This window comes from Choloepus didactylus, chromosome 22 (genome assembly GCF_015220235.1).
Source record: "Choloepus didactylus isolate mChoDid1 chromosome 22, mChoDid1.pri, whole genome shotgun sequence".
In the NCBI taxonomy this organism is placed as follows: domain Eukaryota; kingdom Metazoa; phylum Chordata; class Mammalia; order Pilosa; family Megalonychidae; genus Choloepus; species Choloepus didactylus.
The window spans coordinates 33552741-33571405 of NC_051328.1; the positions used below are offsets into that span (position 1 = coordinate 33552741).

General features: G+C 43.2%; 1 protein-coding gene across 1 annotated transcript in view; it reads left to right on the forward strand.

Moving 5' to 3' along the window:
- CLEC3A (C-type lectin domain family 3 member A) overlaps positions 1–18665 on the forward strand; it is a 45026-nt gene that overhangs the window by 7128 nt on the left and 19233 nt on the right. Inside the window, exons 2-4 of the mRNA XM_037816255.1 lie at positions 9313–9486; positions 10363–10491; positions 14328–14460. Of these exons, the coding sequence (XP_037672183.1) occupies positions 14436–14460 (25 nt within the window). The 5' untranslated portion in view covers positions 9313–9486; positions 10363–10491; positions 14328–14435. The remainder of the gene's footprint in view (positions 1–9312; positions 9487–10362; positions 10492–14327; positions 14461–18665) is intronic.

Below are 18665 nucleotides of genomic sequence, written 5' to 3' on the forward strand. Positions count from 1 at the left end.
GTGAAGTTCACCTCGATTTTTAAGAAAATGCAATTGCAGACTAAATCACTGACAGGGTTTCTAATGAAGGAAGTAGTGTGATCGCTGGGTAATCTGCATTTTTATATGCATCAGTCCCAGGTGGTTCTGCTGGATTTTGAAAAACCCTGGTCAGGAGCTCAGCTCCTCCCGAGATGGGTGTGAGCCCTGCGGCTGAACGCCCAAATCGTGCCACAGTCAGAAGGCTCAGCAGGCCAGGTGGCAGGGGGGAGTGGGGGGACTAGCCACGTCAGTTTTGAGCCTGTCTATATATTTAAAGAACTGTAAAAACTTTAAATTTACAAAAATAGACAGATCTGCAGTTGCATACATTTTATAATCCTATCAGTGAATTTCTCTGATGATGGAAGTAATTTTATTTGAAGCTAAGGTCAAAAGTCTTGGGGTGAGGCCCTTTGGGAAAGAGGCCCGGGCCAGAAGGCTTCCTTGCCCCCCACCACAAGCCCCTTGCAAGGCTCCCAGGCACCCCCGGCTGCGACTCGGCATGCGCCTTCTGCCACCTAGTGGTCAGTCAGGGACACACCGTTAATTCTCCTTAACCTCCACTAACCCCGTTCTGTGATCCCACAGACATTTTATCAAGCTCCTCTCGTGTTGCCAGGCCCTGTGTTGAGCTCTGGAGGTAAATGAGTCACCGTCTCATAGAGCTGGAAGGAGCCCTGCAGATCACTCAAGTCAAGTCATCCCCAGCGGTAAAGCCAGGAGTTGGGGGTGATGTATGCAAGTTCCCACTTCAGCTCCTCTGATAACTCATTTCAAATGTTCTTTCCTCCACACAATACAGGTGTGAATTCAAGGCACCTAAGGTGGTGGTGGTTGTTTTAATACACCTGTCCAGGGACCCACTCTTTGATTTCGCATTCAAAAACTCTAAGATGGATTTTCTCATGGCAAATATATTTTATAAACTCCTCAGTTATTACTCATGTCTTCCCCAAAATACATACACACACACAAACACACACACACGCACACACACACACACACCCTGAGTTGAAAACCACAGCTTTACATGGTGTAGAAAACTTACCCAGTTTTCTGCATGATGATTTCTACTTATTTGGCATTTTACAGCCTGCAGACTGCCTTCATGTCCTTCATTGCATTTGACCTTCACCGTAATTATGTGAGGTGGGTGTAATCTCCATCCTGCAGATGAGGAAATTGGACTGCACAAAGGTTAGGTTAATTCTTCAGGGTCACATAATGAATTTTGTGACAAAGCAGAGTCTCAAATCCAGGTTCTGGCCAACACCAAATCCCATAGTTTTCTGCCCTATTGGTTTGCCCCAGACAGTTCGTGGGACAAAAATATGCATGGAGCCAAGATTAGAGGACTGTCCCCAGTCTGGGACACTAGTTATATGATAACATTGTAAATTTTTATATAATAAATACCTGGAGAACTCATAATGTGCAAAGCATGTGGAAGGGACAGTTTGAGAGATGGAGAAGGCATGGCCCCTGCCTTCAAAGTCCTGAGGGTCCTCTGAAATGCACCATCACATCTATCTCCACTTTGTCCCAGCCCCCTCCCCCTTACTCCCCATACACAAACACCCACCCGCAGTGGTGTGCTGGCAAACTAGCTTTCCAAGGGAGAAAATAATAATAATAATAATAATAATAATAAAAATAAAAGAAGAAGAAGAAAAAGCCCCAATTTGTAGCTGTGGATTTCCATGGTCTAAATAATCCCACCCTGGTCAATTTCATGCTCTCCAGAGTTTAACAGTGAGCTTGAACATTCCCAGATGTTTAATTGACCCTTGCGTGTGGTAGAAGCTGACTCCTGCCCACCACTGTTTATGTATAACACAGTTCCACTGAGCCACTATGTTAGTTTCTGACGTATGTGTAGCAGAGTAACAGAAATTTAATGTCTTGAAACAACCTAAAATTTTCACCTTACAGTTCTGGAGGTAGGAAGATCAAAAATGGGTCTCATGGACTAAAATCAAGGTATCGGCAGGGCTGTGCTCCTTCTGGAGACTCGAGGGATGAACCCGTTTCTTGTCTTTTCCAGCTTTAGAGGCTGTTTGCCTCCCTCATCTTGTGGCCCCCTTCCGCACTGGGGTTACTCCAACCTCTTCTGTCATCACACCACTTTCTTTTTAACACTGACTCACATCTCTCTTTAAAAGGACCCTTGTGATTACATTGGGCCAACCCAGATAATCTCCAGGATCATCTCCCCATCTCAAGGTCCTTAGCATAATCCCAACCGGAAAGTCCCTTATGCCATATAAGGTAACATAGTCACAGGTTCCAGGGATTAGGACAGGGACGTCACTGATTGTCCCTTATTCAGCTTTCCACAAGCACTTTGACAAAAGAACGCCCAGGATCCTGAAAGGGCCAGTATTCATCTAGTACATTCTGTGCATCCGGCACTAGAGGAGCAAAGATGGCGAAGAAAGGGCATTGTCCCCACCCTCAAGACGTTTACGTGCAGAAGATCCATAGAAACCACCAACTGGCTTGGAAATGTCCTGCAGAGCTGTGATATTGGGGCTGGTCACAAAGTCCCAATAGCAACAACCCCTATGTCTACAAGTGTTTTTGCAAACACTGTCACATAAAGCCTTATAAAATAGGCTTATTTGGACAGGTACTATCTTCATTTCCAAGATGAGGAAACTGAGGCTCAAAGAGGTAGTGTCTGCCTGAGGTCGGATGGTTTATAAATGGTGGAGTCAGGATAGGAGACAAGTCACCCCAAAACCTCATTCCAAAGTCTAGCCCTGTACCATAATTGGGGGCCCAGGGGAAGTGCCCTAAGAGAGGATCCTGGACCTTGACAACCTCTACATTTGTCCCATCTGCAAAACAGGGCTCTGTAGTCAGGATTCTTTGTGCTGCCAAGGACAGAAATCCAACTCAGGTTAATTTAGGCTAAAAAGAAGGAGGAGGGGAAAAGACACAAACAAAACCAAATTGATAAGTCAGAGGGGTGAGAGCATTTATTGGTTCAAGTAACTTATAAGCTCTGAGCTTGTAAGAATGTAAGCTCCAAGAGGGCAGGAACCATGCTCTTGAATTCTGGTATCCCCAGTGCACTGCATGGTGCCTGGAGCATAAAGTAGGTTTCGTGGCAGACACAAAAGACAATACAATGATGAGTCACACTCTTGTAAAATCCTGTCCCCTTGATTATGGGCAGAACCTGTGACCTGCTTCTAACTGACAGAATATGGCTAAGGTGGTGATGTCACTCCTCTCATCACATTATATGAGACTTCCTCTTAGCAGGCTGAAGGGAAGATTCTCCCTCGCTGGCTTTGAGGAAGCAAGTTACATGTTATGGTAGGGCCTGTGAGAGACCACATGGCTAGGAACAGCAGGTGGCCTCTAGAGCTAAGAGTGGCCAGCTGAGAACCAACAGGAAAATGTGGTCCTCAGAAATACCAACACAAAGCAATGAATTCTTCCAACAATCTGAAGGAACTCAGAGGCAGATTCTTCCCCAGTCAAGCCTCCAGATGTTAACAAAATCCAGCTGATACATTGATTGCAACCTTATGAGATCCTCAGTGGACAACCCAAGTAAACCTGGACTTCTGATCCCCAGAAACTGTGAGACAATGTGTTATTTTACATCAGTTTGTGATTATTTGCTACATAGCAGTAGGAAACTAAAACAGTATTCAATAAACATTTGCTGAAAACCAGAGAAATGAAGAGAGGATGTAGAAAGGGAGGAAAACAGAAGAAGAGAAAAATAAGTAGATATTTAACTCTAGCACAATTGAATCCAGGACCTCAAAAGGTGTCAGTAAGACCGTTTCGTTCTCTCCCTGGGGTCGAGATAACGTGAATCTCTGACCGCCAATGACTTTCAGTTTAGTAACCTCAGCAGAGGGAAGTCAAGTCTTTCTGGTAGCTCTAGAGGTTATGTCTCAGAGGCTCTGGCCTGGACTGGAGATAAGTTTTTCCAGTTGGTCATGTCTGGCTCACTGGTTCACTGCTGAAACAATGGAGTGGAAGCTGTCCATCTCCACCCAAACCACAGGGGATTTGCTTCCCACAGCAAAGAGGTGTTGCAACTTGGAGGAGGAAACATGCTAACAAAAACTGTATATGCCCTCAACAGGGATAATAAATTATTTCTCACAGGTATACATGTTAATTGGGAATACATGTAACAGATCCCCAAGAGTAGGTATCAGGAAACTTTGAACTAGGACTTAAGCTCCCTGAGGGCAGGGATTTTGTCTGTGAGGTTTTACTATTATATCTTTGCACTTAGAATACTTCCTGGGACATAGAGGGCCCAATCAATATTTAACAAATGGACAAATATGAAAGTGGGAGGCAGGCGTGAGACATGTTCCAGTCAAAACTACCCGCTGGTCTTCTCCATTCACAACACAGCAAAACAGGTTTGACACAGTGTCTTCTTCTCACCCTTTCCTTTCTATTCTCCTTGACTTGACAAGCCTTGGGGAAATGGCATTATTATTCCAGAGGAAGCAGTAGGGAGCATGAATCCTGGATTATGAATATGAGCCACAATTATATTGCTATACTCAGGCCCTGCCTGCAGGAGTGTCTCATAAATGTTTAATCAAGCCTTGTCAGTTATATAAAATAAAAGACAAATTCAATTCCCCTGTCATGAGACTTCTCATTCATAGTGGGGCATTTCATTTGTTAAGCACGCAACATCTTGCTTCATTAAACAGTTATGCCCAACGAGTCAGTTGAACATCCCTGGGACAGATTTAATAAATAAAAGTAAGTGGAAATTGTGCTTTCTTACAGAAAAGAGAAAAAAAATAGAAAGAATGAGAGAGGCAGAGTGGGAGAGGAAAACGTTCTTGGAGTCGTGTACCACATACTGCATCCTCAGCCATGAGTCAAAAAGACCCAGTCCTTCATGAGATGTGCAGTCTAGCAAGAGATACAGGCATTGTTAAATAACAGTTGAACTAAATTATGGTGAGCAGTGCTCCAAAGAGAGAGTACCCAGTGATGTACACCCTCCAAGAGTTAAAAGAAAGTTCTGACACAGAGAAGTCCTTTCCTGAAGAGATGGAGATCTGAAAGATAAGATTTTTGTTGGGGAAAGAGTTTGTAGCTGACTCTACTGGTTGTCTGTCCAAAGCCATCCCCTTGCCCTTTCCCTTGCTAACAGAAACCCTGTTCTCTAATGTCCCCTAGCAGATTTCATTCTTTCTGCTTTCTCCTCATTGATGGTTTCTAATAATTTAATCTTCTCCTTTGCCTGGGCCATTGCTTCCTGTTAGTTTGAATATTTTGTAATTTTTCACTGAAACCTGGACATTTTTATTAGCCCAAATAGACCCACCTTGATATATTGTAATCAAAATGCCAAAGATAGAGAATTTTGAAAGCCACAGGAGAGAAGCAAGGGAGCCTCAATAAGATTTAATGATGATTTCTCAGCAGAAACCATGGAGGCAGGAAGGCAATGGGATGACATATTTAATGGGCTGAAAGCAAAAATTTCCAACCAAGTTCTATAACTGGCAAAACTGTCTTTCAAAAATGAGGAAGAGAGTAAGACATTCTCAGATAAACAAAAGCCGAGGGACTTTGTCGCCAATAGAACAGCCCCCTCTGCTAAAGTGTGTTCTGCAGATAATAAATTGAAGCCACTTGTTTCCTAGCTGCTGAAAAAAAGCACCATACTTTGTGGGTTGGCTTAAACAGTGGGAATTTGTTGGCTTACAGTTTAGAGGCCAGGAGATGTCCAAAATCAAGGCATCAGCAAGGTGATGCTTTCTCCTCAAAGACGGTGGTATTCTGGGACTGGCTGCTGGCAATCCTTGGTCCTTGGCTTTTCCATCGCATGTGTCATGGCCCAAGAGGGCTTTTTGTGGTCAAAGAACTAAAGACAGCACCGGACACGTTCTGAGACATGCACATTTATTATGGGGCTTACCGACAGGGTGGGAAGTCGAGACCCGTTGCCCTGAATTCAGAAACTTCTCTGAATGGAATCAGGAGCTGCTCTGAATGGTGGCGAGTTCAGAGCTCAATGTGGAAATAGCCTGTACTTTGGGGGGGCTGAACAGGTTGGTTATAAGGGCTCGACATTCCAATGGGTAGGAGAACATAAGGCAGGAGCAGGGGGAGAGGGAGTCCTGCAACGGAGGGAGGGATTGATTGTAATCAGCAGGGAGGAGGAGAGGATTATAGATTATCTTGTAGATAACAGTATCTCAGGGAATCTCAGGGAGGAGGTAGTTTCTGGTATAGATTACATTTAATACCTGATATTACAAGGAGAATAGGTCAAACCTTAACTGTCCTAGGTCAAGCAAACTGCTGTGTGCAGTCTTCAAGACACTTGGGGGCTGGGGCTCCCACACATTGCAATGCACATGGCAGCATTTTATCTGTTCTCTTCTGGGTTCCATTGACTTCCAGCTTCTGGATGCTCCCCATGGCCGCTGCCCTCTGTGTCTAATTTCCTTTATTTATAAGAACTTCAGTCACATTGGATTAAGGCCCACCCTCATTCAGTGTGGCCACACCTTAACTAATAACATCTTCAAAGTTTCTATTTACAATGGGTTCACACCCACAGGACCAGGGGTTGGAATCTAAACATGCCTTTTATGAGGGACATGATTCAATCCCCACATTGCATGAAGAAATAAAGATCTCCTGTGACTGTAGACAAGGGTAAAAATAAATGCGTCTACTATTATATTTTACTTCCTAAAAGATTCAAAAAGGCAAATCCATAAAATGTAATGAGAAATCAGTGAGTTGGGACACAATATGTATAAACATGTAATTTGTGACAAGGCTACACAAAGGTGTAGGGACAGGGGATTGGGGAATTAATGCAAATGGGTGTGGGGTTTCTGTTTGGGGAGAAGGGAAGATTTTAGTAATGAAAGGTGGTGAGTATTGAAATATTGTGAATGTGATTAATCCCACTGGATGGTATGCTTGGGAATGGTTGAGATGGAAAAGTTTATGTGGCATATTGTGTTCCCAAAATTAAAAAATAAAAGAGCAAGTAAAGAGACAAGGAAAACTAAATGTAGTACATAATCCTGGACAGGCTCTAACAAGGGAGGAGAGAAGGCTCAAAGGGACATTATTGGGACAGAAGAAAAAAATTAGAATATGGTCTGTAAGCTCTATATAAATGTTAAATTTCTTGAACTTGATAACTGCAGTTAAAGCAGTTGCTTGTTCTAAGGAAATATACATGGCAGTGTTCCAGGAGCATGATGCATACAATCTACACTAAAGTGTTAGAAAATAGATAGATAGATAGGTAGATAGATAGACAGACAGACAGACATGAAGAAAGGACAGTTCCCAAATATGAATCTGTTGCTCGGTGCGGCTAATAGAAGTCACACCAAACGTAGCTGAAGAGGAAAAGAAGGTTTAATTTATGCTCCTGGGAAGACAGGGGAAGCTTTCCCAAATCTGCCTCTCTGAAGTGTTTCTCCAGTTTGGTTTTATACCCAGGTTCAGAGACAAAGAGAGATAACCATTCAGTCAACATGCAACAAGAGTGACGACAAAAGGCCCATCTATCTGGGAGGTTTGGGGCAGTTTCCCAGTACTTCTTTAATTGACTAAACCCATTAGAGACAAAGGGAGTCAACTATTTTAGTTAACATGTAGCAGGTTTGGAGAACTTCATTTCTAGGTGACACCTGGGAAAGGTGAAAACTTTACATATACATATGTTTCCAGACCTTACATTTACAAATTGCTCCTTTGTGAAAATAAGAGCTACCATTATAGCCTGTTTTCAGTTTTAAAGGTTACATTTTTAAGGTTACCTTACAATTTCCTGCTTGTTCACAGTTTTTTAAGATTATATTTTAAAAGTCACTGTCTAGATAAATAGATAGATAGATAGATAGATAAAATGATACAGTAAATGTTAAAATTGGTGGACCTGAGGACCTGGAGGGAGTGGAGGGGTGGGTAGAGGTATATTTAGGTTCTCTATATAGGGCTCATGTTATTTTTGTAACTGTCCTGTAAGTTTGAGAGTATTTCAAAATAAGTTTTTTTTTTTTTTTAAAGTCATTCTCCAAGTCTTTCTATAATGGCACTATTTATAATACTCAAAGACTAAATATCACAACTGTCAATCAACAATCAAATGGGTAATAAAGTGTATATCTTTGTATGTTGGAAAGCAGTAACAGTAATGAAATGCATAATAGTATTGAAAATGAACAAACTAAAACTACATGTAGCAGCATAGCTGAAGTGCACATGCATAATTTGAGTTAAAGAAGCAAGACACAAAAGGGTATACACTGTATAATTCCCACTTATGTAAGGCTCAAAAATGGGGCACAAGCTGGAACCCTTATCACTTGGAGGCAGTCACTTTGATGATGTGCACATCTTGCAGGGGAAGTGGCTTGCTCAGCATAGCCAGCAATATTCAGGGAAGGGAATTCTGGGAAATGAAGTTCAGCCTAACCGACTTGACATGGTATGAAGCCATCACAGTGGTTTACCCTTTGGGGAGTAGTGACTGGGCCAGGCCAAACGGGAGCTTCTGGGGTGCTGAAAGCATTCTGGTTTTTTTATTTGGGTACCAGTAGCACAGCCATATTTATTTTATGGAAAATCAGAAAGTTGTACGGTGACGATTTGGGCATGTTTCTGTATGTTTGTTACACTTTGATAAAACATTTCCGTTTAGGACATTGATACATGTTTTATGCAGAAGGCATAGGAAATCAAAGAAAAAAATAATCTCAGCACCCGAAAGTAACCATTCCTACTATTTTGATCTAAACTTAATCTTAGATCTCACAATACATGCATTCCTGTACCTAATCCCCAATCTGTATGTTCTGTTTTATAAACTGCTTTTTCCCCTTTATGACTATACTGTGGGCATTTTCCATGTCGATCAATATACTTGTACAGCGGAATTTCAACGATGGCTTAGAAAGCCAATATGTTTATTCCCCTTGGAATAATCTCCTTTCAATTTTTGGTTGTGAGAAATAATTCTTTTGCTGACTCTTCTAAACTGCAGTCAGTAGCCCCAGGGCAGAGATGAAGTTTCCCCTTTAGTCCCAGTAAGGGACACTCAAGGCAAGTACTGGGTTTCTCACCAACAATCCCTGCTATCTGGTATATATTTTGGAGGGTGGCCTGGACTCAGGCAGAAATAAACCATTGGAGGAAGTGGCACAGTGAATGTGGGTCTTTCAGCGCCATCGGCCTGTCTCCTGGCCTGGCTGTCTCCACACCGGAACAGCCAGGCTCTGCGAGTGTTTCCTGTCTGGTTTCCATTTGAAGGAATCCTTTAGCCAACTAAACAGCTTCCAGCACAAATTGGACGGCGCCTCTGCTGACCTGAGCAAAGCAGACGCCGAAAAAGACTCCTGAGGTGAACCCGAGACGCTAATAAAACATTGCCTCCTTCACTGTTTACCAGACAGTCAAAGATGGATCTGGGTGGTTTTCTGAAAGGTAAGAAAAGTTGGTTCATATTCTAAAGCCCTAAATGCTTTCATGTCTGAAAAGAAGCACAGCATTTCCTGATGCCAGTGCAATGCTCCATTCAGCCCGCCATCTTGCCCCTGGCCTGAGGACCTCTCCACACCTCTGAGAAAAGATAGAAAATGTAAATCTGCTCTTAACATTGTTTTTCTTGTGGGGGAAATCTAAATTGGCACATCCCTTTAAGAAAGAGTTATGTATGATGATGCCATTTGGGGTGTTATTAGATGGTATTATTGGCAGTGAATACACAAGTACCTGCCTTGCCCAACCCCCCAATCCGCCTCCTTCACACACAAGGGACTGGTGGGTGGGACACAAAGACCACTGTGCTAGAGCAGAGCTTGTGCCCTCCGCGGAGCACTCTGGTAAATGGGGCTTGAACACAGAGCCTCATGCAAGATTTAGAAGCCTGAGACCCTCATCTCAGGGTCTTACTATCATCCAGCCATTTGCATACTACTGAGGAACAAAGAGATGGAAGGAAAGCTCACAGGAAGAGGCAAAGAGAAAGAGCTGACCACTCCCATATGGAGCCCTTTTAATAGTCACTGACCCTGCCTGGTAATTCACATGGCCCAATCGGTGTCCTTAAAGCTGACCCAATCCAATGACTCTTTCCTCCTCTTGAGAAAGAGACTGGCTAAGACCTCATCCTCTTCCTTATCTAACATAATCAGCCATAGGTATGAAGAATCTTAAAATACTCATTCCTTTTGGCCTGGTAACTATTATTATTTATTCATTCTTAGTATGGGCTAGGCATCATTCTAAGTAAATACTCTAGAAGTATTAATATATCTAAAGCCCTCTATCTTAAGTGCTTTCACGTCCCTTATTTTATAGATGGGGAAACTGAGGTGTGGAGAGGTTGAGAAAGCTCCCTCTGATCCAACAACAGTAGCAGAGCCAAGATTTGATCCCAGCAATCCAGGCTTCAGTTTGCATAAAAACATCAGACTATGCTGCCTTTTGGTAAGTCCACTTATAGAATTGTGTGACCCAAACACAAGAAAAAATCCCAAAATAAAAAGATATAAACACAAAGATACGCATCTCAGCATTACTTATAATAAAGGAGAAATTGGGAATTGTTGAAATCAACAATCAGAAGGTTTTATAAGGTAAGATACATGAAATGTCCTGTATCCATTAAAAAGATGTGCAATAACTTGGACTGTGGGCAGGCTAACAGTTGCAAACCTGCAGCTATTACAGCCCTACTCAGGGCTTTCATACCATACAGAGAACAGCGTCCCTCTGGGCCATCAGACCACTTCCTACACCCCTACAATATTGTGGGAGAATCGGGAGGTGAGGTTCCTGGCAGAGCTTCTAGGACAACTAGTTAAGTGGACAGTTAGCCCCAAAGAGACAGACAGTCCTTCAAACCAGGGTTAGAACCATTCAACAGCATCGTCTATTTAGTAAACATCCTTAGCACTTGTTGTGGGAGAGGCATTGCCCCAGCACTCTATGTGCATTCACTCATATATTTTGCATAACAGTCCAAGGAGGTGGGTACTTGTTATTGGTTGACTTGTGTCGTTCCCCCCCCACACACACACACACACAAAAGACATGTTCAGATTCAAAGCCCTGGTCTTCTAGAATGTGACCTTATTTGGAAATAGGGTCTTTGAAGATGTTAGTTGTTCAGACGAGAAACAAAATTAGGGTTGGCCCAAGTCCAATATGACTGGCGCCCTTACGGGAAGGGGAGAATTGGACACAGACAGAGAGACACAGGGAAAATGCCATGTGATGACTGAGGCAGAAATTGAAGTTCTGCAAGTCAAGGAATGCCAAGGATTATAGGCAAACAGCCAGAAGCTAGGAAGAGGCAAGGACAGATTCTTGCCTACAGACTTCAGAGGGAGCAGGCTCTGCCAACACCTTGAATGTAGACTTCTGGCATCCAGAACTGAGAGAAGATAAGTCTCTGCTCTTCTGTCATCCAGTTTGTGGTTCTTTGTTACAGCAGCCCTAGGAAATTGAGTGCACTGCTAATCCATCATCTCTTCCTAGGAGATAGGAGATGGGAAGGAACTCATTTGAGCCCACATGCTGAGAAGTGCTAAAGCCAAGAGTCAAACCAAGGTAGTCTGGCTCCAGAATCCACGGCTCTAACCACCATCCCACACAGCCCTCCCAGCCCAGAGCCTCTGCCCACAGGCCTGAGTGTGTGTGTGTGTGTGGCACTGAGGGTGGGGTACATGCAGGATTGAGAGTCTGGAGCTGGACATGCTTAGGGCCTGGGGGTGGGGTGGGGTGAGACAGTTGGAGGGGCGGCTTTTCCCACACACAAGCCACTTATTGCACCCCTCCCCTAACCCCAGACACACACACAAGCAGAGACTTCCTGAACAGACAGACATCCACAGGAAGTATATAGTATTTGTGTGCGTTTTACACAGATATTATACTGTACGTATTGTTCTTTATGTTTTTACTCTTTCATGTGTGTGATAGATATATCTGTTTTAGGACATGTAGATTGTCCCACTTGTTTACGATGGCTTCAGAATTTTCTATAACATGAATATACCAAAGTAACTGAACCAATTCCCCATTGATGGACGCTTACATTGTTTCCAGCTTTTTTTTATATTTCAAGCAACGATGCAATAACCATCCTTACATTTGCCTTTTCGTATGTGTGCAGGTGCCAACATTTTTTTCTGGTAGACCCCTAGATAGAAATAGTAGACCACAAACCAGCATTTTTAGGCTTATTGTCAAGCTGACTTGAAAGTCGGCTGCTCCAATTAACATTCCCTCCAGCATGGATGAAGATTATTTTCCTACATCTTTGCTGGTACTTGATACTATCAAGCCCTGCCCACCCCACACTCCCCACCACCACATAAGATGCATAAAAAGTTATAGAGATACTGTTTTTAACAAGCATTTTCCTGGTTTTAGTGAGCAACTTACCATAAGTGGTAGCGTTTTTGGTTGGTTGAGTCTTTTTCTTATATTTTGATACTCTCTTCTGTGTATCGCCTTCTTAGAGCCTTTGCCCATTTTTATTTATTTTTAAATCTTGTTCTGACTGGTTTATAGTTCTTTGTATACTCTAAAAAATACGGGTTATGCTACTCACATTGCTAACATTTTCTCCCAGTTTTTTTCTACTTGTTTTACATTTGTTTATAGCAACTTTTGACATGACAAACGTTTTCATTTTGATATGGCCAAATCAATCTCTCTTTGGGGTGGCTTGTTTCAGAAGGTCTTCTCCAATCCAAGGTCAAAAAGATGTTCTCCTACATAATAGCTTTATAACGTTTAAAGTTAACTCTTTAATATCTGCTTACTAGTTTCCTCACTGCAATCTGGCTTCCACTTCTACTGCATTACAGAAATTGCTTGAAGTCATTTTCTAACTCCCAAGGCTATTGTTTATTTTAGTCATTTTCCTGTTATGCTTCTGTGACTCATTTGTCAGTTCTGACTTCTCCTTCTACCCTGAAAATCTTTACTGTAGGTTCCAAAAATGTGTGTTGAATCAATGAAGTACGTGCAATTCCTCTCCAACTTTCCTGATCACCATTTCTATCTCTTTTCTTTCTCTTTCTACCCATCCCTTAAATATCTGGGTCCCTAGGAATTTGTCTCTGAGCCTGCTCTTCTCCACACAAGTATCTTGGCTTCATATCACATCAACCAAGTTCCCAACTATTAATATATTTTTGATTACCTATTAATATATTATTGATTCCCTAATGCAGTTCTCTCTTCCCCATTCAAGTATTCAACCCTTTTTCTAGCCATCAACTAGAGAAGTACATCTGAGTGTCCCTGGAACTTTAGGACCTAAATTTCCAATACTAAATTTATTTCCATCCTTCTACCTCCCCACCCCCAGCTACTGCTTCTGCTCTTTATTTTCTTTGTTAACCTCAGGTTCAAAAATGGTATGTGGAAGACCTTGGGCATACAATTCATCCAACAATTTTGTTCCTTTTCCTATTCTTTATGGGAGAAACGGACACCATGGGCACAATTTCTATGGTTACCCATTAAGGCTAATTTCCCCAGTTTACCCATTTATGTATTCAGCTTCAATGAGTGATTACAGGAAATGTGACCAATAGCCAATGGCTTTATATGCCATTTAAACCAAAAGGAATAGCTTTATAGTTTATTTGAATCAGTTCATTGAGAAACATGAGATGACCTTAGTTCCCTCACTAAAGTTCAGTAACATGGTCATGGATTTGAAGTTAGAAAATGAGTGAATACCAGAAAGGCAAACCCTCTCAAGGTTCACTCTGCAACCTGCTGTCATCTTGCTGCAAACACAGGCAGAGTCAGCAAGCCTCTGAACTCAGAGGAAGGACAAAGATCTTGTCATCTGAAGGTGGAGAACTGTTTCCACCAACTCTGACCTGGAGAGGCCCAACAGAGGGGAATTGTGAAGGATTTTCTGCTGCGGGCTGCCCTTGTCTCTGTGGAAGGGAAGTGCAGACTGACTTATTTGTGCTCTTGGACTATCCTGGCAGCAGGGCTAGGCAAAACTAACAAAAATTTGAAGCGTTGGTACACCTAGCACAAACAGATCAACCGAATATTTGCCTTCCTTAAAGAAAATGCCCTGTTTACTGCGGTTGGTGCTTGGAGAATGGGGCAGAGGGCTTCACCAGATGGGGACAAGCCAGGTGGCTGGGGGCGAATGGGCTTTAAGGTAAAGTCAGTATGAGCTAGACCATTATAATTGTAATGATGATAATGGTGACCAAATTATTAATACAAGTTCACATTTTAAATATATCTTTTGTGTCAGCCACTATGCTGATTGTTTTCAGGGCATCTTTTTGATCTTCCCAACAATGTTGGCCAGCTGTCATAATGATCACCAGTGTATCGGAATGTGAGGCACAAAGAAGTTAATGGACTTCCCAAATAGCCAGTAAATGACAGAGTCAAGGTTCAACCCAGGTTTGTATAATGTCGTTTGCGTACTTTCCACTACTGCATGCTGCTGTGGGCAGTAAGGAAATAAGTGAGGTGGCTCAGTGTTTGGAGCCAAGGATGAAGTGACCTGAGAATCAGGTCTGAGAGGCCCCACAAGAAGGCAGAGTGGGATGGAGCCAGAAGGACGTTTGGTCCTAGGAGAGGGGATGGCTCAAGATGAGATCACACATTTGAAACGAGCTCAGAGAAGTAACTTACACAAGCCTAAAGCATAGCCAGAGGGGCCCAGGGAGAGGCTCTTGTAACTAATGTCAGAAATCCCAAAGTACTGAAAGGGATGGTGTAAATAAGGCAAGTCGGGAGTGGAAATAGCAGGCTCTTTTCTTACAAGTAGCCAAGAAAGAAATCTGGTCATAGTAAGATGGGAGAGGATGTGGAGGAGAAGGAAGAATGCTTTCTGGGTAAGGCAGAGCTTTCTAGCAATAGAATGGGCTGTCTTGCTGGGTAGTGAATTCTCCATCATGGGAGGCATTCAAAGCACAGATTTACCAGGGACAGTATATCAGAGACTTAAGTATCAAGTTGAATTTGATGGCTGAGTTCTTTTCTAAACTGGGGATTCTATTGTTCTAATACCATGGCTGTGACTTCCCTATCAATTTTCATATCGACTTTCTACATGAGGCCATGCAGCCCCAGACCCCCTTTACCAGGTGGGCTTCACCCCTCTGCTGAGTTCTAATATAGGAGACCCAACTTTTGGCAACCACTTAGAAGTTGAGAATTCTAAGACAAGTTGTTTCACCTTTCTAAGCCTGGGTCCCATCTTCTATAAAATGGATAATAATGCCTTCCTTGCAGGGTTGTCATTTAGGTGAAAAATCCTAGCACAGTGCCTGGAATAAGATTAATTGAATCTAAATCTCCAACCTCTTTACTACAAAACCTTTTGCTTGGACTACACCATGTGATACACATTAATTAAATGCCCACTAGGCTTTGTCCATTTTGTTAGGCATTAGAACTATGCCATTCAATATGGTAGCCACTGGCTATGAGCTATTGAGCACCTCCTTGGAACAGCTCTGGTCTAGAAAACCAGAAGAGAATGAGACAAGGTCCATGTCCATGTCCACATGGGACCAAGCCTGTGGGTTGTGGTGGTCAGGGCAGGGCTGAGCCTGAGATAGGTAGGATGCTTCCAGTATCCATGTGGTGGTGGAGGAAGGCCCCTTTGATTGACCACTATACTGGGTTGAATAGTCCCCTTCACCCCCCACCCCCAATTCATGTCCACCTGAAACCTTATTTGAAATGGGCCCTTGCAGGTGTAATTAAGTTATACAGTGAGGTCATACTGGATTAGGGTGGGCTCTAAACCCAATGACCAATGTCCTTACAAGAGGAAAGGACACACAGAACACAGAGAAGAAGGTCTTGGGAAGTCATGGGCTGAGATTGTGGTGATGCAGCTACAAGCCAAGCAACGCCAAGGATTGCTGGGAGCCACCAGAACCTAGGAAAGGCAAGGAGGATTCTCCCCTACAGGTTTCAGGGTGAATGTGGCCCTACTGACACTTCGATTTCAGACTTCCTGCCTCTAGAACTGTGAGAGAGTAAATGTCTGTTGTTTTAAGCCACCCAGTTTGTGGTGATTTGTTAAGGCAGCCCAGGAAACAAACACACTCACCTACTGTGAAGAGATGTGACAGTGCATGTTTTATACACGCTCTGGTTTTCTCAACAATTCTACAAGGTAGATGAGAAGACTGAAGTTCAGAGAGGTGGCAGAATCTGACCATTGTCACAAAACTAAGATGTGACAGAAATGGAATTTTAATCCCAAATGATCAGTGTCTGACTCTTTATCTTTATTCAGTGCTGTCTCAGCTTAGCAGAGTCTCTTATCCCTCCCCCCTAACGCCGGCTACTCACCCCCTCCTTAAATTCCCTGACAGTTTCAGCAGTCATAGCCATGTGTACTAGCCGTAAGTGGGAACAGTGCAACTCTGCACAAACACCGTGGCCAATCTTTCCTCCAAGCGTTTCAACTTTGCTTGTGCTGTAGCTGACGTCAGCCCGTCACCTCCCCTACATGCTGCCTTTGAACCTCCAAACAGCTCAGACCCAAGGCCTTCAGACGTGCTTAGCTTCAAGTATTAACAGACCAACAGTAATGGGGCTGGATGGATTTGTTTGTTAGAATTCGAGACTCTGGAAAACAGCTTAGAGCAACTTTAAAATAGCAACCAGTGGAAAAACACACCAGTTACACAGGGTGGCCAGGGGACATGTTGTAAACAGCAATTTATTAAAGAAAATGAAACACTGATGACAGTTTTTAAATCCTCACCATGACACTGTTTGACTAAAAGGAATATTTTTATAGTTCCTAGTCCCCGGCTATAAATGTGTACTTCTGAAATAGCCATTTCAGAGCCCAGGTCCAGCCCAGGAGACCAGCTGTGACGTCACCCTGCTCCACAGAAAGGGGCCCTTCAGTCTCCGGGAGTGCAGGGAGGCTGGCTTTCCCCAAGGAGGGAAGGGTTCGCTGCCTTTGAAGTTCGTGCAGCTCTTGACGTGGTTGTTAGAGATCGCTGCCATCCTGTGCGCTTTTCCTGTTGAAGTTTTGGGGATGGGGGTTCTCCTAAAGGTGTAGACCGTGTCTCATGTGACTCAGCATTTGACAGGGACGTAAATCCCCTTAACTCCAAAGTGTTCTCATATCCAACTCGATCCCCTGACCCATCCATCCTCCTCTTCTCTTAGCCAATTGGAGGAATCACTCAGTTTCCTCTGCTTTTCCCTTGAGAGAGGACTTGAAATCTGTGCAGAAGGAGGAGACCTTAAAAGAACGTTGCCATTCCCATCTGGCCTCAGGGCCACGCTCCTGCCAGGCCATCAAAATGTCTCCAGTGCTGAGAGTGAGGATTTCTTAGCAGGACTCCAAGCATTATTATGCTAAATGAGTCCCTGTCTCCTTGCTCTTTTCCTTGGTTGGTAAAGCGCCTTATTGCTGGAGCCTCATAAAGGAGGTGGGAAGGGAGGGACGCGAAAGCAAAACTGCACTGCCACATGTTAATAAATATTTATTGAGCATATACTTTGTTCCAGATACCTTGCCACCTGCATAGTTGAGTTAACCCAACCCAGTCCCCACTCTCTGGGAGCAGACAGCCTAGCTGGAGGGACGGAGTAAATCAATTAAGTAAATAAATTTTTTTTTTTAATCATTTTATTGAGATATAGTCACATACCACGCAGTCATACAAAACAAATCGTACTTTCGATTGTTTACAGTACCATTACATAGTTGTACATTCATCACCTAAATCAATCCCTGACACCTTCATTAGCACACACACAAAAATAACAAGAATAATAATTAAAGTGAAAAAGAGCAATTGAAGTAAAAAAGAACACTGGGTACCTTTGTTTGTTTCCTTCCCCTATTTTTCTACTCATCCATCCATAAACTAGACAAAGTGGAGTGTGGTCCTTATGGCTTTCCCAATCCCATTGTCACCCCTCATAAGCTACATTTTTATACATCTGTCTTCGAGATTCATGGGTTCTGGGTTGTAGTTTGATAGTTTCAGGTATCCACCACCAGCTACCCCAATTCTTTAGAACCTAAAAAGTGTTGTCTAAAGTGTGCGTAAGAGTGCCCACCAGAGTGACCTCTCAGCTCGTTTGGGAATCTCTCTGCCACTGAAGCTTATTTCATTTCCTTTCACATCCCCCTTTTGGTCAAGAAGATGTTCTCCGTCCCACGATGCCGGGTCTACATTCCTCCCCGGGAGTCATATTCCACGTTGCCAGGGAGATTCACTCCCCTGGGTGTCTGATCCCACGTAGGGGGGAGGGCAGTGATTTCACCTTTAAAGTTGGCTTAGCCAGAGAGAGAGGGCCACATCTGAGCAACAAAGAGGCACTCAGGAGGAGACTCTTAGGCACAAATATAGGGAGGCCTAGCCTCTCCTTTGCAGCAACCGTCTTCCCAAGGGTAAAACTTATGGTAGAGGGCTCAACCCATCAAACCACCAGTCCCCTATGTCTGTGGTCATGTTAGCAACCATGGAGGTGGGGTAGGCGAATACCCCTGCATTCTCCACAGGCTCCTCAAGGGGGCACTACATCATTTTTTTTTCCTTGTTTTTCTTTCTTTCTTTTTTTTTTTTTAACTTTCCCTTCTTTTTTAAATCAACTGTATGAAAAAAAAAGTTAAA